General features: G+C 42.4%; 1 protein-coding gene across 2 annotated transcripts; it reads right to left on the reverse strand.

Moving 5' to 3' along the window:
- Window positions 1–332: 332 nt before the first annotated feature.
- On the reverse strand, window positions 333–21,423 carry LOC134212841 (VWFA and cache domain-containing protein CG16868). 2 transcript variants are annotated; one of them, XM_062691060.1, is made up of 5 exons: window positions 20,957–21,423; window positions 20,446–20,892; window positions 17,499–20,363; window positions 2,716–3,004; window positions 333–2,653 (listed from the first exon to the last, which is right to left on the reverse strand). In XM_062691060.1, the coding sequence occupies exons 2-5, from the start codon at window positions 20,836–20,838 to the stop codon at window positions 1,803–1,805; spliced, it is 4,398 nt and encodes a 1,465-aa protein (XP_062547044.1). In that variant the 5' UTR covers window positions 20,839–20,892; window positions 20,957–21,423; the 3' UTR covers window positions 333–1,802. The 2 variants fall into 2 exon arrangements, with proteins under 2 accessions (XP_062547044.1, XP_062547043.1); XM_062691059.1 differs by having other exon boundaries at window positions 20,446–21,423.
- Between the last annotated feature and the right edge of the window lie 1,232 nt (window positions 21,424–22,655).

The following is a 22,655-nucleotide window of genomic DNA, read 5'->3' on the forward strand; positions in this document are numbered from 1 at the left end:
AGGGGGTGGGAAATGAAAAATAATTGAATAGATAGATAAAATGTAAATCGAAAAACTCTTCATTTTTTTTTTCAAAGAACTTTCTACGGAAGTTCTTAATGTTATTATATTTTCGTTAGAAATTTGGAATCCTTCCATATATGATTATACTGCCGTGAATCGCATATCTGTCCCATCTTTGCTGGGTTTCCTATTCATATGGGACAAATATGCGATTCACGGCAGTATATTTGTCCATTAAATTTTAAGAGGGGCGAAGATGGAAGAATTTGATAAAATTTGTTCCTGCTTAAATGGAAAAAAATGTTCGGATACGAAAAAATAACAAAATATTTGATTAGTTAATAATTTATTTTTCACATTCATTGCAATTCGTTTTCACCGCCGAATCAGGACTTTTGTAAGTGTTTCTCACTTGTTACAAATAAAATACATTTATCTGATACAGTAGTAAAAAATAGGACACCGATTGTTACGAGTGTCCTAAAGGAAGAAAATAGCTGTCGCAGTTAACCTAATTACTATTTTGTTTAGGTAAGTATTGATAAGTGTATATAAATTCAACTAGAGCCTAACGTTAAAAACATGCTAAAATTCACAACATTTCACCGACAGTAAACTGGTTGCCGATTAGTTCACGGATTCTTGTTTGTGTCAATATATGTATAGTAAAGCTTATTACAAAGTTTGTGGATAGTGCGCGATTTGCGAAAAGGAAATGCGCAGTTCTTATACAGTAAAATGCTTCTCAGAAAGCAACAACCTCCATTTTTTTTAATAAACATCACGTGTTTAATACATATAATTGACGAACAAAAGCTTCTAAGTTAAACTTGTTGGTAGTATGTGTAATACACTTACACACTGTGTATAAGCTCAAAAATTTCGTTGTGTAAAATTGCCACGATGCCATTCGAGGATGAATTTGCTGATTAATTGTTTAGGTTTAACTTATAATTCAGCCTGATTTAGAATGATGGTTTGGTTACTGCACTATTTTCATAAGAAATGCTATTTCATTACACGTATCTACTTTGAATGGTTATTGTTGTTCCATATAGAAGCTATTGATAGCAACATTCAGTTTTAATTTTATACGTTTAGGAAAATCATTAGTGATGGCGCTTCGTATTATCTACTGTTTTGGCAAAAGCCATACTTAATAAAGTTTCTATGTATAATTAAATGCTTAGAAATAATTTCAACAGTCAGTCAACAGTTAGTAGAAATTGCTGGGTGGGGCTGAGGGGATTGGATTTTTTCCTCCTTTAAATAGTGTTGTGTGGTGAACCAAACGGTTAAGCATTCCAAGTTACAGTCAAGATTATCGTAATATGGTAAGTTTGAAGGCGCGAATACGCCATAAACTCTATACAAACTAAGTAGCAAGTGTACCGCATGGCATTGATAATAGCAAACCCAAATTCGTAGTTTAAGATTTCGTAAACGTTAATTAAAGGAGAATTCACTGTATGCTGTGCACACACCCTATTCTAGACATCCGATATGAGAAAATCCACACTGCTAAAATCTTGACTGTATCTCAGGTATCATTGGGTAGCTATCTAATTGTCCACAATTCGTTGCATTTGCATATCTAGGAAATCTCTGGATACGTGAGCCTCGATAGGTCTCATAATTAAGGTACATTCAATGGGAAAGCGGTTTTTACTTACCTCAACGCGTTCGTTTTTCTCCTCGCCCAGTCACACTGCGAACGAGTACTACTACAATACTAAACTAGTTGGTCAGCACGGAATCCTACGTACACCTTAGATTTATAAGTAACTTAGCACTGTTCGTTAGGAAACGTCCATATTCCGGTGAACGGTAACCGGGACGAGGATATGATGTCCACCACCGTAAATGCCCGTTCGCGATACGGACGTCGGTGAAGGTAGAATGGTTTGTGATGGATCGATGAACTTCTGCTGCTGTTCCTCGTCACTGGGTACAAGTTGAGGAGTCTGTTGTTTGGACAGAGCCAGGAAGTTCTGGTGATTGCTGTAGGGACTCGACACCGATGTATTGATCGAGGCCGAATCCGACATCGAGAGGCGCTTTCCCGAAGCGTTTGGTGCCACCGGTTCGGCGTTAGATAAGCAAAGATGCTCGGACTCTTCGTGGTGAGTCATAGTGGAATAGCCATGGTCCGAAGATCCAGCATTCGGACGTCGGTAGTTGGAAGACATTTGGTACGGTGAAGCAACGTTCGGGAAGATCATATAGTTGGCATTGCTTTGTCCATTCATGAGAAGGTTTTGTTTGGCATTCGTGCGACCAATGTCCCCATCATCCGGTGGACTGTGGTCTTCGATGTCGAACCTGGATAACGGAACACCGTTGCAGTGATCTGCAACCAGGTCATCGTAGAGTTGATCGGATGCACCACTTTGGTCGGTATTCTGTCGATAGCAGTACATGGCAAAACCGACCACCAAGCAGAGAGCAAGTATCGCTCCCGCTACCGGACCAATGGCGCTATAGGCGGGTGGAAGGACCGACTCCATGATGTTATTGCTTATAACATCGCCGTAAGGAGTGGCCGATCCGAAAATCCCATTGAAGCATGTCAATTGTGATGTGCAGAAGGGTGTCGTCAATGTATTTTCTCCATCGATGTCCACTTGGCACCACTCGCATCCAACAAGTCCTGAGAAAAAAAATAACAAATGAACCGAAATATCCTAAATTTTCGGAGTTGGATAAACATACCGAGGCACTCGCTTTGTGTAGTATAATCTTCACAGTTGATGTTGGTGCAACTTTTGAGTTCGAATTCGCTCTCGTAGTTGAGAGCATTCATCGAAATTAGATCTTCCGGGAGGGGTGAACACAGTGGCACGCTTTGCGGCGTTGGCTTACGTCCTGTGCCGCTAATTCTGTCCATACGACGGCACGTTGGATCTCGAGGTTCGTCTTCGTAATAATCCAGAGGACACTCGCACGGACACTCACACTCGGTTTGCTCCATTCGGTTGCAGTTCAGACATGAGTTACCAACCTAAATAAGATAAAAAGATAATTAATGTCATATGCATAACGAATAATGCTTACGCAGTAATCAAAACTTCCTCAATTTGAAAACCAATTGACAAAAAATGGCAACTTTCGCGACTTTCGCATGAATATTCGAGTAAACCATAGATCGATGTGCAGAAGCCTGCCTACTGGCTTTTATACTGCCGTGAATCGCATATTTGTCCCATATGAATAGGAAACCCAGATGGGACAGATATGCGATTCACGGCAGTATAGCTAATGTGTATTTTTTCCTGTCACGAAACAGTGAAAGTTGTATAACATGAAGAAGAAATTTATCTAAATTCTAAGATAGGCATTCTAAGGCATTCTTTTTAATTTAGTTAAGCAGTGCTCACCCCATCGAATGCCTTGGTGATGGCTGCAAATATGTATCACTCTAAACGACTTATGCTACGCTTGTATTCCCCCTTAAATGTTTTCACAGTAACGACGCTGACACGACAAACATTGTCCTACAAACATTGATGATAACCCGTCTAAGGGGTTACTGGAAAGATACCTTAATCAATAATCGCCACTAGAGCACCTTCCGCTATGGGACCATTAAAAAATAGGCTGTACAATGGTCATCGGAGTACGATACCAGCGACCGAGAATTCAGATCAGCTTCTATCTGAATCAACAGGGTAGTGTAGAATTGCTCGTAAGAACTCTTTTTCTTTTTTAAACGGAAATCTGCAAACAGACACCTGAGGAGGTTAACTCAGGTAGTGTGGGATGGGTGTTGTACAGAAGCACACCCGATCCACTAAAACCAAAACTCTTTCGAGCCCGCGACCCGCATTTAAACAATACTTCATAGGAAGACTATTGAGAACGTTCACACTTGTGCTACCGCACAAGGCATTAAAACGCATCGACTTTATAGGTGGTAACCTCACCACTCGTCAATCGCAAGCCATTACAATAACCTAACATGGTCTGTATCAGTAACTCACGTATGAGGCGAACTCCCCGGCAACAACAATCGCGCATGAACCTCAAGTACCTCTGAATTCACATACTAAGATCCCCGCAAGCGACATGTTGGTTGCCGGGGTCTTTATTGCAGCTACTTTACTTACTTACTTAGGAGTCCTGTACACCTCCGGTGGTGCAAAGGGCCGACTTGAAAGATCTCCATCCTGAGCGTTGCCCGGCTATCGCTTTAACCTGTTGCCAGGTTAGATTTCGGTCGACTTCTTTTATTTCTTTATTGAGGCTTCGCCGCCATGAGCCTCTGGGTCTGCCTCTGCTGCGATGTCCCGCTGGGTTCCAGTCTAATGCTTGTTTACAGATTTCGTTTCCTCCCCTCTATGTAGAGTGTGGCCGACCCAGCCCCACTTCCGATCCCGAATTTCTGTTGCTATCGGCCTCTGGTGACAACGACGATGGAGCTCGTTGTTTGAGATCCAGTTGTGAGGCCACCAGGCCCGAATTATATACCGCAGGCATCTGTTAATGAACACCTGAAACCGTTGAGTGTTCTCCACTGATACACACCATGTTTCGCTAGCGTATAACAGCACAGATTTCACGTTAGAGTTGAAAATTCGTATTTTGGTGCGTTCACTTATCTGCCTGTTTTTCCAGATATTTCTTAAACTCACAAAGGCAGCCCTTGCTTTCTTGATCCGTGCGCCTATGTCGATCTTGGTACCGCCGTCTGACGCCATTTGGCTACCAAGATATTGGAAGCTTTCAACATTCTCCACTGGTGGCCCGGCTACTGTGAAACTGGAAGGAGTCACCGTGTTTACATCAAAAGATTAGATTTTGTTGGCGTTCAGGACTCAACCTGCCGAGTTGGACAGCTAGGCAGGGTCGTTGAGCTTCCTCCGAATATCAGAGCGCCGTTGCACGAGGAGTGCAACGTCATCAGCCAATTCGAAGTCGTTTAGGTGCTCCATGGTTATAGGCTGCCATAACAGCCCGCGGTTTGGTTCACGGTCAATCGCATCTACCAGAATCTCATCGATTACGATGAGGAACGGTAACGGTGATAGAATACATCCTTGCCTCACACCAGCTACGACCCGGATAGGGTCGGACAGGACCCCATTGTGCAGCACTCCGCTTCGATGAGTCCGATGATTTTCTCAGGAACCCCCTTGCGTCTCAGGGCGCCCCACATATTCTTGTGATTGAGAATGAATACCAAGTAAAGGGACTCTTGGAATTCGTTGACCTGCTCCAGAATGATGCGGAGCGTGACAATATGCTCCACACAGGATCTTCCGGCACGGAATCCGGTTTGATACTACCGGAGAGGCGTATCGATCTTCTCCTGAATCCAGGCTAGGATAACTTTGCATAGAACTTTGAAAACGATACACAGCAACATAATGCCTCCCCAGTTATCGCATACAGTCAGGTCACCCTTTCCGGGCACCTTCACTAAGATACCTTCCATCCAATCGACCGGGAAAGTTGAGGTGTCTCAGATATTACGAAATAAACGATGCAGTAGTTGAGTGAATGTTATGGGGTCAGCTTTGAGCATCTCGGCTGATATGCGGTCGACCCCTGGGGCTTTATTCGATTTCATGTTTTGGATGGCTAATCTCTAGCAGTGATGAAGCTTCGGTATTGACGCGTGTTATACGTCGGATCCTAGGCAGATCATGCCGAGGTGGTGATGGCCAGACTGGCACTTGAAAAAGTTGTTCGAAGTACTCGAACCAGCCTTTCAGCTGGTCAGTTGGGTGGATCAATAACTGATCATTCGCGTCTTTCAAAGGTATCGTTGCATTCATCTTCGTCCCGCTTAAGCGTCGTACCTCACGACGGTTCGTAGAGGAGGCGAATGTTCCCGGTTGCGGCGGCTCTCTCTCTCCTTCGTCGGCCAGAGAATCTGCCCACACTCGCTTGTCTCGTCAACATGAGCGTTTTACTTCCTTCTCAAGAGCTGCGTATTGTTGACGAGCTAAGACTTTGGCTCCTCTGGTTTTCGATCGCGCTCTCTCGGCTTTGGCTTTTCTTCGCTCCTCTATTTTCCTCCAGGTCTCATCGGTGATCCATTGTTTTCTCTGGGTGCGCAGTTCGCCCAGATTGTTCTCGCTGGTGGCGATGAAGGCATTCTTGATGGCGGTCCATTGGTCTTCCACGCTGCCACCTTCCGGAATATCTGCAGCACGCGTCTCCAGTTCTTCAACGTTTCACCGTTTCACCGTGGCATCTTCCAGTCGGCGTGTGTTGAATCGTCGTCCAACTCTTTCCTCCTGCCGACGAATCCGCGCAATGCGCAGGCGTATTTCGCCGATGAGGAGGTGATGTTCAGACGCGATATCGGCACTACGTTTATTCCGTACATCAAGAAGGCTCCGTTTCCATTTTCGGCTGATGCAGATGTGGTCGATTTAATTTTCTGTAAAGCCGTCACGGGAGACCCACGTGACCTTGTGAACCGGTCGATGAGGGAAGAGCGATCCCCCGATCACCATGTTGTTATTACCACAAAATTCTGCGAACAGCTTTCCGTTTTCACTCATTTCTCTGAGACCATGACGTCCCATAATGCGCTCATGGTTCGAGTTGTCGGATCCGATCTTCGCATTGAAGTCGCCTAAATAGATCTTGATATCACCCTTTGGAATTCTATCTACGACGGCATTGAGTTGACTGTAGAAGTTCTCTTTATCTTGCAGATCGGCAGCATCGGTTGGCGCATAACATTGGATTATAGTAAGGTTTCGGACCCGTGTACTAAATCTGGCAACGATTATCCTTTCACTTATAGGTTCCCACTTCATAAGCGCAGTGTGTGCCTGAGCGCTTAGTAGGAAGCCAACTCCGCGATGCCGGGGAGCGTGTTCACCTCGTAAACCAGAGTATAGCAGAACTTGTCCCGACGGCGTTCTGTGTTCTCCAAAGTTTGGCCAACGGACTTCACTCAGTCCCAGGATCTCAAGCTTCATGCGGCGTGCCTCATTGGCAAGTTGTGCCAATTTACCCTGCTGGGCTAGGGTTAAAACGTTCCATGTTCCTATTCGTGTCCGTTGTTTCGCGCTAAGAGTATTCTTTCATTATCGGATTCTCGAACAAATTGATGTTTCGGAAACAGTAGGTTGTTGGCCCAAGGTTCCCTATCCACCGGGATGGGGCTGCCATCTTAGGTATAGCTTCCGGGGAATAGCATTTCATACTCAGCCGCTGGATGCCAGAACAGACGCTGTTGGAGCCGCACCTCTTTGGTGGATAGACGCTCGATCAATCGGGTCAAATTTGTTTAAAGTCCCACCCAACACCAGGACTAGGCTAGTGCGCTTTGAGCGGCACACGGTCGCTTTGATAGGGCCTGCTTGGGGACACATGCAGCTTTTTATAGAAGTTCAACAGAGCCCACTGTCGAACCCCACCACATCCTAGGCAGACCCCACAGGACGCACCCTCTCACTATAGCTGATGTCAGAAGGACAACAGTGCCCAGGCTGCACTACCAGCTAACTACGCAATCCTTAGCTTGCGGTCAATTGTCATCGGAAGACCCGTGGAAGCGTGAGTATTGGAACTTGTAAGGACCAAAGCTATGTTAGACGCCCCTTCCCGGATGTCAACTCACCATTTGCAGCTACTGGTTTTGTTCAAAACGCCACCATCGTTACAACTTTGACCTCGTCCCGGAATATCATTTCAATGAGGTTGGCCGGCGTCAAATCCATGCCGCTGACAAGCAGCATGTCGTTTCGCTCAATATCGAATCGCGGGCATGCAAACATCACATGTTCGACGTGGCTTGTAAAATTGAGCTTAGCGTCGATCATCACGCCCAGATGCTTTAATGCTCTCACGGTCTTGACTGTGCAGGTCCCTACCCTTATCTTAGCTTCCTGCAACCCATGGCGGTTATGCACCACCACGATTTCTGTCTTGTGATGTCCTAACGCCAACCTCCTTGAGTTGTGCCATTCCTCCAGCTGCGTTTTAACGCCGGCCGGGAGATTCAAACGTAATACTCCGTCATACATGATATTCCACAGAACCAGATCCCGATACCTGTGGAACACCTGCTGACACCTGAATCGACTGCTAACTAGTATCGGTATCATACAACAAGATCCTATTCTGGAAATAGCTTTTCAGAATCATTTTCATTTTCATTTTCATTTTGCAGCGTTTGGTGGGGCAATGAGAGCGCAAGTCAATCCAAAGCCGATAATAGAGAGGGTAATGGCAGAAGAGTCCGTGCAGACCACTTGAACGCCATGGGGTAGGATTAAGGATGGGGTGAAGTGAGGTTCGGATTTGGAATCGACTCAACACTAATGCAAAATGTAATTGAATGCAAACTAGTCAATGATCAAAGGCTAAAAAGATAATTTCAAGATTTCTAGTACCGTGATGTGCCCTAATTTCGCGCGCGCCTTAACTTCGCGCATTATAAAATCATTTATTTTTTTCAATTTTAATGTACCAGTCAAAATTGAAAAATCTGGAGGATTACAAAATATCATTGTTGTTGAATGTTTTTCACGAAAAAATTTGAAAAACAAACTTTGTTTAGTACAGCAAATAAAATTATTTCAATTTGAACCTCCCATCGACCGCCATATTTGCTTGTGCTTAGCACAGCGACGAAGAACATGACCCAAGTAAACAAATGATTTTACTGTACAAAACTGGCTACTTTTTTGGAAATATTTGTATCCATTATGCTCTGTTGGATATGTTTATTCGTCATTACTATTGAAAAGTGTAAAATTTTATGTATTTTGTGTTTATTTAGACTTTCGCTTTGTGAGCGAAATTAGGTATATGAGAGTAATTATGATGCCTAATTTCGTTTATTATTGTTGCGTATTTTAATTTGCAACATTCTAATGAAACAAAAGCAATATAATACACAGGACAGTTTTACACTGAATAGAACCCGAAAAGTTCATTCCCATACGCTTTTTATCTAATTTTCAGGCAGATAACCACCGACATGTTGACTTGAAAAATCTTATAGATCAGTGCCTGCAATAGCTACCAAATCCGATGTGTAAAATGATGCTAAAATGTGCGATGTGTAAAATGATGCTAAACTTAAGATAAAACTACAGCAGCTTTTTCGATAATGTATATAATATTGAAAATGTCTTGAATAAAACACATATTTGAAGATGTCCTATGTAAGAGATAGCGGAATTTAAGACTTTCTTTCATGACGTCTCAAAAATTTAAACTTTTTTTATACACCAGCTAAACATTGCTCATACAATGTCTTTTTTTCTTAAAATATGGTTTATATTTCAGAAGCAAACAATATTTTAGGAGTTAAGACTTGTGTCAACTAAAATGCATGAAGTAAAATCTAAGCAAAGCTCCAGGGTCGAAATATAGGCACATACCATTTCGACTAAAGAATGGGTCACTGTCTGATACCGTTTTATCTGCATATTTTGAACAATGGATGCATGCTTCAAACCAATAACGATATTCAATTCCAAACATGAGCGAAGTTAGGAACACTTTTGCGCGAAATTAGGAACTATCCTATTTTCTTGCGCGAAAAAAGAGCATACAACGGTCTCGGATTCATACGCCATTTTTTTAAAAATAGCAGCAAAATTTGCAAGTAACATTTTTTTGAGAACCTAGAATCCTTCTACTATGTGATGCAGTAGCAAATGTTTCCAAATGGCCACTACATGTTTTTAATGAACGTTTTAACTTTGTCAGATCTTAAGTGCGCGAAATTAGGGTACTTTACGGTACAACGTTTTTCTAGTTATTAAAAGCAATGTTCAAAATGCAATGTCTTCTTTTTGCCTTAGAAGCATCTGATGTGGTTTGAAGGCCACTTAGTCATATAGTACAATTATAAGTTATTTAATGTTTAGCTTTTTGTGACCACATTGAAAATATAAAAAATATTGCGAATTAGTGTTCTATTTTTAACTTTTATTTATGCAGAATGAAAATTAATTGACTTTGTTTGCTTTGAGTGTAGGTTATGCGTTCGTCAAATCACTTTGTTTACCTAAGTAAGTCATTGTTTCATCAATGTTTTTAAGCTGTGTCGACACTACAAACTCAATGTAAGATGTATCATGTAAAAGTGGAAACTGCTAAAGAACTGACTTTGTTCCATTATATATTTTTTGTCACGGTTGCCTATAGCTTTAAACTGTTCTAACCAGCCCCTGAAACGGCTGTCATCTGCATACAACATGATTGAAGCCGAAAACTTGGTGCTAAACTTGGTGAACAAATTTGTCAAGCCTGCCTGATACTCATGTCGATATCTTTAACGGTTTGATAGATGTCTGAAGGAATTTGACAAATATTTGGCATTGTGATAAAGAGTGGGCCTTTAATTTCTAATGCATCGTTCTGTTAAAAAAACAAATTTTTGCAAGTAGAAAAAATAAGACTGCAAACCAATTAATTGATTGATCAGCAGTGATTTATTTTTCCTCCAAATTTAAGAACACTATTCTCGTTGGAATCTGAAGCAAAATAAAAAAAACGCTGGTATCTCCAGCAATTTTCTGTTCATGTTTAAATTTTATTTAAATAAATAAAATAATTATTTATTCTGTTGCTCAGAAATGCGGCGTAATTGCAAAGTGCATTGATCCAAATTCCGTAGTTAAAATAACGCGTTCAATCGCCAAAACATACAAAATTTTAATCTCGTGATTCAATCTGCAGAAAATAGAACAAAGCTGTGCAACAGTTTTGAGCTTTTGAATCTGAACTTAAATTAATCTGAGGCAGCTGCTGGGAGAATGCATGTTTCAGATTCATATTAAAATTAAATGCAGCAGTACAATTTGAATCACTACTAATCTGTTTTTATTCTTGGGTTACTTAGAGCATCATTATCGGTCGCGAGCATTTTAATCACCCGCGCAGCGCTTTCATCTTAAGCAGACCCCACACGAGGCATATATTGACAATACTTTTTTCGTCAAACTTTTCATCAAACTTTTCTTCAATATTTTCACTGATTAGCCGGCATGGCCGTAGCTGAAGAAAAACTTAATTTTTTCTTGAACTAATACGAATCAAATAGCGGTATAACGCACAAAACACGCACACACTCAACCGTCATCGACTCCTGTGGGCAAACTGCGGGGGGAGATGAGGGGAAATATTGAAAGGAATATCAAACTTTTCTGATTTCCCTCAATATTTACTTCAATATTTTGGGTTCGCACTCACACCATCAATCTTTTTCTTCAATAATCAAGAGTTTGTCAAACTTTTTCCGTCGTGTGGGGTCTGCTTTATGTCGTTTTCGTTTTTGCGGTGTAGCTACACTCGTGCTATACTTTTGCACCGAAAACGTTCGTTTTTGATTTTCGTGCTACACCAGTGTAGCATTTTTCTTGCACTGAAACAAACAGTGTAGCACCAGAAAAAATCAGAGTGTGACATGGACTGTAGTTTGTTGTCAAGGTCAAGTTACTCCCATTGTTATTGTTTTACTTTTATGGTGTCCATCATATATCCATAACAAACAAACCCAACTGCACTCAAAACGTTCTGTTTTGCCGTGCAAAATGCTGCACTAAAAGGTGACGCTACACCTCAAAAACGAAAACGACATTAGTTTCGTCACTCGTTTCCGTATCAGTCACTATTTTCGGCTCTCAATTTGGATGCTGTATTCCGTACCGGTGACGTTTGACAGTTGACAGTTCATCAAATAGCAGCGCTCTTATCGCGCTACCAAATTTGGTTACCTGTCAGTCGCGCTACTGTTATAGCAGCGCGTTTAGTAGCGACCGGTAAAGTGTCAAGTAATGATACTGCGCTGCCAAACGGCTTAAACTCACCACCGGTAATCTTGCTCTTAGGATTCTTAAGATTAACTCATAATCGATAAAAATTCAAATGTTATACATTTGCGACATGAGCAGTATGGTTAGGTTTCTCGTCAGCTATAAGAACTTTTTTCCGGTGCATGAAAAGATATTTTAGCTACCAGATAAGCATTGTCGCTGTCCGGAACATCTTTTGCTGGCGAGGATAGGGGATCTAAATGTCAAAATGGAAAAATACATACGATTTGACAGGTAGGTACCCAACATGTTTCGGACAGGAGAACAAAGGGAACCGAAGCAACAATCTTTATCTGGTAACTAAAATATCTTTTGGTGCATGATCATTGACAGCTCGATAGTTATTATTTTTAGTCTCTTGACTTTAACGCTAAGTCAATTATGCTTCAAAAAACTATTATTCTGTCAACACACAAATGGCCCAGTTTAAAGAAATTTTTTATCCAAAATGTGACATCCACTTCTAGTTGGATCAGATCAAATGTAAAGAAAAAAGGTTCCAATAGTGTTTCATAAAACACCTGTCGATGACACGTACAATAACTAGATTAATTTATCTTAGTTTCGGCGCCCACATTATAGTGAGCTCAAGTTTGTAACCAAAGAGTTAATGCGTCAAGATCAAATAGATGAATTAAGTTCGTCAACTGAAAAGTAGTTGCTGTCTCATATCTCATAGAGGCAGTTCAATAATTATCGTATAATATATATAGATTTACGTTTTAATGGTTTTGGGAGGTGCATCAGCCTTTTTTAAGACTGGGTATTTTTTTTAAATCTTCGAACTGGCACTTTCAAGTTTAGGGTAAATGTTGCATTTTGGATCCCTAGAGGAAGTGCTATATCCGCTTATATCTTTCAAATGAGTCATGTGATACAGGATAAAATCACAAAATTTCATAGATGAAAGTCTTATTTATGGAAAGGAAGTTTGAAATGAACATCGGATGTTTATAAATCGCTTAGATTTTTAACTATCTGAAATGAAAATATTCTTCGTTTTGGAAAGTGCAACATATTTATATGGACCCCCAAATGTACACATTTTGGACACCCCCCTTTTAGTCTGTTCAAAAATGAATTTTCAATTTGCACAGATCATTTGAGCTAAAGCAAAGTCTTATTTTTCGACTGACATGCATCAATGAGAAGATTGCATCGATTTAAATTTGCAATTTCAACATGAAGTGATTGTGTTCCTTCTGAGATATTCAATGATGTATGCTTTGAAACGTAACGCTTTGTAATGCTTGCCTTCTTGAAAAAAATGATTTCATCAACATTTCATCCAAATATCGTTATTTTCGCACATGAAACTAGTTAAACACATTCGCAGCAATCTTATTTGCATAAAGACCATGCGGGATGCAGCAGCGGCATTGAATTTAGTTCAGATATCAATAAAATGTCAACAGGAGGGTCCAAAATATGTAGGGGTCCAAATCAAGTTGGACCCTAAATTGTCAAAATCGAATGATAATTGTGGTCATCTACAGCATCTTACGAGCGCTAACGGCCGCTTATTTTGGAATGTTTAGAAGTAGTTTGATTCAAAACGGAAAACAGTACAGGGTTTGACTTTTCTCATACTGTGTTTTAAGTGTGATATCACAAAATAAAATTTGAAATCGAAAAATTGAGTTTGTTTTGATTCTACGTTACATACAACGATGTTCCATTTTCTTCTCTCGATTCCACGTGGTAAATGACGTTTGAACCATTTTTAATTTGAACGATGTTCAAACCAACGGGGTTCAAATTAAAAAGATGGATGATGATGATCGCTGCGATGACAAACGACACAAGACAAAAGTCAAATAGATTGCACCTTACCAGCACATGTTAAATTGTGGCGGCTATTGAAATTAATTTATTGTTTTTTTCGGTGATAATTTCGGCTGATTTTGATGATAATTATATTGTGGCAGCTATTACCGCACGTAAAATGCTGGATAAATGAAGAAACCAGAACAATATAACTTAAGTTATTGAAATTTAAATTTTCACGATCGAAAATCATTTTGCGATACATAATTAAATACCCGCGCGAAATATACGGTACAATATGAACGGAGCTTTAAATTTCAAGAACAGCACTAGCGCCACACCAACAAACGGTGGCTTCAAGAACTAGTGCTTGTTTCACGGGGTTGGTTCTAACAAGTAGCTTTATCGTTTATTAATTACAATGATTATCTATTAAGTTCTAATCAAGGTCAGCTATACGATTCACTTTTCGGAGGCAAAGTAAAGTTTCATTACGCCTATTGGCTATCTATTTGTAAAAATATCGAGAATGAAGCCGTTATAAGATTGTTCATATACCACCATTATAATGTGTGGTCTTTTTCATTATTTCTCTTCAAAGTGAGGCATAACAAAATAAAACTGGCACCCCGTTCCTAGTTTTGAAAAAACTTCTACTCAGTGAATCCAGCAGTCGATTCCCTACGAATATCTTGAATACTTTGTTTTTCAATAAATGCCTAGCTATCTAAATGTAAGCGTGGCTACGACTCAGCGTCACAGGGAACGCATCAGAAAAGTATTGCCGAAAAGAAGAGAACTCACATCATTATCACTGATGAAAAGGCCTCTGCCTGACTGCACTACCATTCAAGGCTCCAAGACACGATGTCCGTTGGATCACATGCAAATGCCGTAAATTAGTGCGTCAATGCCAGATATGTAACGCGGCACCAAACAAAAATAGTCAACATGTGATACCACCACGACAGGATATGCCTTTGGTTGCCATCTCGGTGCTAATGGCGTAAGCCGACCCACCGCGGCAAGGTAACATATCCGAGGGGAAGGGAAATAGCTTTTCAGAATCATACAGAGATAATCCGGAACTTGTAGGCGGTGCATACTGAGACAGCACTTATCCAAAATGGACCATGAATGTTTTCAGCTTTAAACACGGTGGTGAGGCACTGGCTAGAGCGCTGCGCTGGGTGGATTGTAGCAACTACCGCGCACATTGTTGAACGCCGCCTACAAGGTACTCTCCCAAATGTTATGCCGTCGACTAGCACCAATTGCAAAGGAGTTCGTGGGGCAGTACCAGGCGGGTTTTATGGGCGAACGCTCCACCACGGACCAGATGTTCGCCATTCGCCAAGTATTGCAGAAATGCCGCGAATACAACGTGCCCACACATCATTTATTCATCGACTTCAAAGCCGCATATGATGCAATCGATCGGGACCAGCTATGGTAGCTAATGCACGAACACGGTTTTCCGGATAAACTGACACGGTTGATCAAAGCGACGATGGATCGGGTGATGTGCGTAGTTCGAGTTTCAGGGGCATTCTCGAGTCCCTTCGAAACCCTCAGAGGGTTACGGCAAGGTGATGGTCTTTCGTGTCTGCTATTCAACATCGCTTTGAAAGGGGTAGTACGAAGAGCAGGGATTAACACGAGTGGTACAATTTTCAATAAGTCCGTCCAGTTATTTGGCTTCGCCGACGACACAGATATTATGAGCCAATTTATGGCACATAACTTTGCGAAGATGGAGGTTTTTTTTTGTAATTGTCACCGAAAAAAGCCAATTAAAACAACAAATAAGTTTCCACGGTGATTAAACCCCAGTCAGTGAAGATAAAGGAAGCCTACATCAGACTGAAAAGGGAAGCCAAGCGGATAGGACTAGTCATCAACACGTCGAAGACGAAGTACATGATAGGAAGAGGTTCAAGAGAAGACAATGTGAGCCACTCACCGCGAGTTTGCATCGGTGGTGACGAAATCGAGGTGGTAGAAGAATTCGTGTACTTGGGCTCACTGGTGACCGCCGATAACGATACCAACAGAGAAATTCTGAGGCGCATAGTGGCTGGACGTACTTTGGACTCCGCAAGACGCTCCGATCGAATAGAGTTCGCCGCCGTACCAAACTGACTATCTACAAAACGCTTATTAGACCGGTAGTCCTCTACGGAAACGAGACCTGGACGATGCTCGTGGAGGACCAACGCGCACTTGGAGTTTTCGAAAGGAAAGTGCTGCGTACCATCTACGCTGGGGTGCAGACGGTACGTGGAGGAGGCGAATGAACCATGACTTGCGTGAGCTGCTGGGAGAACTATCCATCATTCACACCGCGAAAAATGGAAGACTGCGGTGGGCCGGGCACGTAGCCAGAATGTCAGACAATAACCCAGTGAAAATGGCTCTCGACAACAACGATCCGACGGGCACAAGAAGGCGAGGTGCGCAGCGGGCAAGGTGGATTGATCAAATGGAAGATGACTAGCGCTCCCTCCGTAGACTGCGTGATTGGCGACGTGTAGCCATGGACCGAGCCGAATGGAGAAGACTCTTATATACCGCACAGGCGACTTCGGCCTTAGTCTGAATAAATAAATAAATAAATAAATCTCGTCCCGCTCGTCGTCTCCGTCCTCGCATCGTTTTTTCTAGCCGTGAGGAGGACCTCGGCTCCGGCAACTTCTTGTCGATGACAAAGAATCATTTATTTCGTTGCCAGCTATTCGGCTTTGCGACCGAATCGCGCATACATGCTTTCTGCGGCACATTGTGGTTTTGTGGTTGTTCGCAGCGACGAAGATGAAGAGCTGCGTGCCTGTTATGTTTGCAATCGTGGGCTGGGTGCACCGTTCTTGCGGTGCTTGCAACTGGCTGACTTGCTGGTTGATTTTTTTCGGTCTCACTCGTCAGCTTCGGTAGCTAGGGAAAGCCTTGCAGCGATGCTGGTGGAGGAGCGACAGAGCGCTGGCCGACTGGTTTAGCAATCGGGGTTTAGCACAGTTTGCCTTCTGCGGCGGTTGTCGTGGTCCAGCTTGCTTCGTCACGTTGGCGTAGCTCTTTTTGACCAGTAGTTTCTTGTTTTGCACCCAAGAAGTGCCAGCTTGGGCCTCTTTGCAGTGTTTGCAAGAATAAATCTACCACTTGCAGACGATATACGCCTGCTGGCCATCGATCGTGACCCAGGAATCGATGTTGCGTTTTATCAGCATACGAGCCGTTTTCGACAAATCGTGCACCTTCACTTCAACACTTCTATCTTCCATCGTTATTCGCAACTTGTGCTTCTTTTTTTTTTAACTTTATTAATGTGTTTTTTAAATTCTAGGATTAAGTTCAACATAGACTTGTGCTTCTTCCTCGCAATATCCACTTCATATTTTTTACCGTAATCATCCACGATTTTTTGTGCAAGGTCCTAAAGATTGATGAGCGCACATTGTTCACCGCGATGGCTCTGGAGTCTCTCCACGTCTTCTTTCTTCAGTCCTAGCACTGTTCGGCAAAAGTCCATGCACCTTCTCGAATGACGGCCTTACCGGGAAGCGCGAGTAATCGATTCGGAAAGTGTTTTCACGCTTCATCGCGAAACACTAGAAGCGCGCGACGCGGCACGGACGGATGAAATATAAACCACCGTGACGAGACTTTGCTTGTTGCTGATTCTTGAATAAGATTCTAGGGTATTTTTTACAGATGACAATTATTATTAAATAAATAAACAAATAGATAAATCCTGACAATGGTTGACAAGGTCAGATGAACCCATTTACAGAATGCCTCAAATAGATTGAAAATTGCTAACGTAATTCAGATACCAATTTTGGAACGGTTGAAGAGATGATCACCCGACATTAATTCAAAAGTACATATGACCACAAAAAAAATCAATTTAACAAGCGAAGTAAAACCTAAAATACTCACCGTACTGCACGGACAGAATGCCCCACCGTCGTTGGTTGAATTTACTACGCCCAAAAATAGATTCGTCCCCGGGACCAGCATTATCTGGTACTTCGTTTTTTCGCCGTACATCACGTTGGTCACCACCTCGGATAGGGACATGTTGAACTGGTAGAAACGCTGCACCGTTCGGTTCACGTAGTTGTAGCACATCTTCTTCGTGACCAGCTGCTTGTGGTTGAGAATGTCGTTCGCCACCTGGGACTCCTTGTGCGTTATGTGCTCCAGCATGCGCCGATTGTTGTTGATGGCCGGTTCGATCAGTTTGGGGTGCGCAATTAAATATCCCCGGTCATCCATCAAGAAGCACTTGATGTTCTCGGCATTGCAAATGTTCGACGATTCCGTGAGCAGTTTATAGAAGAATCCTTGGGAAAAGTCCAGGGAAACCACCATAATAGGTTTATCGTTTTCTGGGTTATGCAGCGCATCGGCAATGCCTTCGAAGATTGTGTACGAGACGCTGACGATGTAACCGGCACCTCCCGCGTCTAAGTAGGGTTTAGTTACAACGATTTTACCAGGATACTCCATGGCCTTCACGAACCACGGTCGTCTGGTGGGTTCAATGTCCGTATCTAGGAGACCACCAGGGTAGACTTCGAGGACACCGTTAATGGTTGCCGCGTAGCGACGGATGATATATTTGCTGAGTTTACTTTCCCCGTGACGGCGCCGGTAATTCGAAATAACTTTGAGCAATGCGAGAACGTCGCTGCGAATTTCCGGAAGGAGGCCAGGGTTGGCAAAAAGCGATGTGGTGTCTTTGAGATAAGCCATGATGTTTTGAATGGCTCGCACATTGTCATCCTCGATGGCGGATTCTCGATTGTTACGGATGTGGGCAAATGGGGACTGGAACGATGACGAACTTAGATATAAGGTGGAGTCATCAGCTACGGCTAGCTGTTTCATGAGCCGGCAAACTCTCGGCGATTCGATAGATGTTTGATCAAAAGGTATGGCGTTGGATGACGAGCTGATCGAAGGCCTTTGCAGATGGGCCGGGTAGATGTCGAGACGATGGTATATCAGATCGGACAGAAGGTTACGACTGGTAACACCGTTGCTGGTGATGAAGCTGTAGTCTGCATTTGATTTTGAATGGTAATACTGAAGTTGCTGGGATTGACTGAATCTGGAATAGGCACCGTTGAGCATGATGTTTGGATTTCGATCGTAATTGATCGTTCGAGCAATACACATTATGTAGAATCGCGCTCGTTTCCAGAGATAAACTGTGCTTCGATTTAGACCGGGTCTATTTAGAGTAATGTTACCATTTTCTTCGGTTAAAAGAGACCGAAGATCGTCTATGCTGAGTCCACGTTCGAGGCGGGTAATGTTTGTGACAAAGAAGCTCTCTCTAGCCGCCAGCGGTCTAGGAAATGAAGGATGCATGATGGTATTTCCCTGAAGATCAATCACGAATGCATAACTTTCGTCGTCTTGTTTGTAATAGGAAATATCCTCTGTAAGATCACTCAAAAAAAGATCAATTCCTATTAATCCGTGCGTTCCGACAGGAAGCGAAAGCGTTACCAGGGAGTCATGGGTGGATACTTCATGGTATGGCAGATGCACTCGAACTGCGTTTTCGATAAATTTCACATCGCTTAGAAAGGGTTCCATCAAGGCAATTACGAATCGATGAGCATCAAAGCTGTGCTTCGAAATCATGACCATCTTTCCTGACCGTGGTTTAAAGAATACAGCACTCAAGTTGTATTTGGAGAAGTTTTGAGTTGTAACATCGGCAATAAATTGTTTCTCGTAAGAGATCTCTCTTTCATCTAGCAGAATTAAGCATGTGTTCAAAATAACCGGATAAGGAAGCCTGGATTGTCCTTCGGCGATGGTTCGCATCACCGTTTTTGCCGCTGTCGTAATCGGAGACACTTGAGCTCTTCCAAGATACAAAACCACAAATGGAAGCTCCTTATCCACTCCTACGTAAGCTTCGCCAATGGCCTTAAAGGCGTACCGAAATGCTGTCACGTGTGCTGCTGCAGATGAAGTCTTATTGAGCGAGTCCACAAAGTCCACTAAGCGATCTTTATTATCAATAGTGGCATTAACGAATGGACCATCCGCACAGTCCAGTAAGCTTTCGGTAGTCGTTAGCTTCTGACTAACTGCCACGATAGCAATCCGATCATTTTCATTCAGCAGATAGATCATAAATTTGATAATCGCTTTTGCAACTTCCAGCTGGTCAAAGCTCACCGAGTTTCCGATGTCCAAAAGAATCATAAAGTGTTTACTCCTCACGGAGGATAAGTACAAGGATTTCAATCGTCCATCCTTCGGAAAATAATGGCATTTGAATGCGCTCGCTTGATCAAATGACGACAAGTAAAACAATTGCTTTAAACTGTAGAAACCGCTTTGTAGGTGCGCAATCTGATCTAAAAACCGCTTTTGTAAGCTTAGATTGTTATCGTCGACCGTCTGATCACTGATACGAATCCTGGGTCGATCATCCGGGCTCGCTGGAAACGCTGAAAAATCCAAAAATCCGGAATCGCCAGAAAATTGCTTCGCAGGATGTGACGAGTTTATCAGCTTGGCGTTTTGTATGAAATTCTGCAAATCGAACTGCGGTTCATCGTCCCATGGATTGATCAGCTCACTGTACGGGCACGGATGGATGATTGTGTTGTATTTGGCACTGTGTCGCGTTGCGGACTCGTAAATGAATGCCCTCAGCCGATCGATTGCCGCCGCGGATTGCTCAAACTTGGTCGTTAACTTTTTGGCCATTTTTTCCAGCTCCTCGATGTCATTTCGAATCACCGAAGTGAATTCCATCGTGTCGTAAAGTTCCTTGAAGACAATATCATCAAAATTAGTATTCAAATTAAAGACATTATATGTTGTTAGATTGAAAACCTGACAGGTTACTTACCTGCACCACAGGAACGTCCAACTCCTGATTCCGTATCCGCTTTAATTTTATCTCCAACATTTTCGTAAGTTCCTGTATGCTATATTCTCGGTCGTTTTCCGATTGTTGAGCCTGAATAACCGGTGCCATCGGAACGAATGGAAACACCGGTATTGGACTGGCCGTTGTAGGCAAAGGCACTTTGCTGTTACTATCAATGCTTATCGCGCTGCTGTCGCTGCTACTATTACTTACATTACCACTTATAGAAGGAACTATGTTATTTACAAAGATATGGTTTGAGGCGGAGGAAGCATTCGTTTGCAAACAGCCAAAAAGGGCCGCCGTCACTGTCATCGCCAGCATAAAATGATAGCTAAAATAATACTGATGGAATCGTCGACCGGAACTCATCTTGTCAATAGTTTGCAGGAAATTCTGCAACTGCTTTACTCTCGATCTCTCGAACTATTTTTGAAATCCAATAATGGGAATCAGTCTCGGTGTGCAAATCGTTAATTTCGAAACAGACCTTCTAACTTCTTTTTATTCCTCTCGCTCTTTTTCGTCTCGGTTTTGGGATTCTTGTGTCGGAACTCTTTGTTGTTTATGATTTTCCCTTGATCGACCTTTCTTTCCACTCGTTTTTGTTCAACACTGCCTCACTTCTGTATTCCATTCGTTTCGGCTGCCTTTGGCTGATGAGACTCTTCTTCCTCTTGGTGATTGTTGGTCATCTTTTCTTCAGATTTTTTCGTGACGAAGGCAAGTCTCGACGATGCTGCCAGGAAGGAAAGCATATTTCTGGCCAGCATTTCAGTTTTCTGCACAAATCGCACTGCACATGGGGGAAACAGATACTGCGGAATAGGTTATCACTGTTTTTGGCACGGATAAATGGATTTAATTAGCAATATTTTAGTGAAATTCACTAGCCCAGTGAGGGCGATGTCGATACATTTATGTTGCTCTTTCAGGTTTTTCGCTGTCACACAACAAGAATCATGATGGCACGCACACACGCATTGAAGCAGTTTTGTTTTGGATGGATGCACGGTGACGTCACATTTGTCGCAGAACATTTGGAAAAGTCTAGTCGCATAACATTACGAAAAGCAACAAGCCTGAATGCGCTACTTTTCCTCGCAAAACAACTTGGGGTTAACATATATACAACAACATTGTCGAGGGTTATTTTAAAAGTATCCAACTGCAATTTTTAGCGGATAACCAATCCGTTTGATCGGTTTATCATGCTTATAAGATATCTATAGATAATGTTGCTCATGTTCTTCCTTGTGGGTTATTTTCAAGTGTGAAGCAAGATGTTTTCGTGAGCAACTAGAACGCCCAATACTAAAGACTCTTCCTTCCAGGGTGGCCAGACCTACCGATTTCTCGGTAGTCCTACCTAGCAACCCTATAACCAGAGACCGGCGGCGTGAAAACCTGACGAAATGGCAACGTATGAAAATGCATGAAATCGGTTAAATTATACTGGCAACACTTGGACTTTTGCTTGCTTCTTATGGAAGCAAAAAGTAAACAAGTCGAATTGGAACCGCTTTTGACGGTTCGATTGGAAACAAGATGGCGTCTTCGCCGATCTCTTATTCTAGTATTTCTAGTCCTACCGATGTTTGACTTGCTTACCGATTCACAGACGAAGGATCGAAAACTACAGATTTTTAAAAATTCCTACCGAGAACTACCGATTTCCAACCCGCCAAATAAAACCAAGGTCAACATAGTAATCTTTCTTATAAACGATGAATCTAGTTGATTCCCAGACAACTGATTATCAGAATTGCTGTCATGATGACATTTTGCAATCCATAGTCTAATCCACATAAATAGATTAATGACTCAATCAGAGTGTTCAATAATTACCGTTCATGTCACTTGCGATATTGCTGTATTTTTGATAAAGATGATTTGAGGATCATCCGCATCTATTATTGTGCATTTAGACCAAAACTGTTTGCATGACGCTGATGAACTGGCACCAGAGCCTACTTCCGACCTGGGTGCTGCGGATAGAGCCGCTTTTTTACTCTCAAGCGAGTAGAGGAATGTTTTGAAATCAATTCCATAAGCAAAATTATTTTGCAGTTGCTTGGTTGTCAAAAATTTCCCGCTCTTCGAATTTCTCTTTCCACGCTGCATGAGAGCGCACAAGTGCGCGAGACTCTACATGACTTTACGATGGTTTACATACATTCCTGCTCCAA

This window comes from Armigeres subalbatus, chromosome 2 (assembly GCF_024139115.2).
Source record: "Armigeres subalbatus isolate Guangzhou_Male chromosome 2, GZ_Asu_2, whole genome shotgun sequence".
Taxonomy (NCBI): Eukaryota; Metazoa; Arthropoda; class Insecta; order Diptera; family Culicidae; genus Armigeres; species Armigeres subalbatus.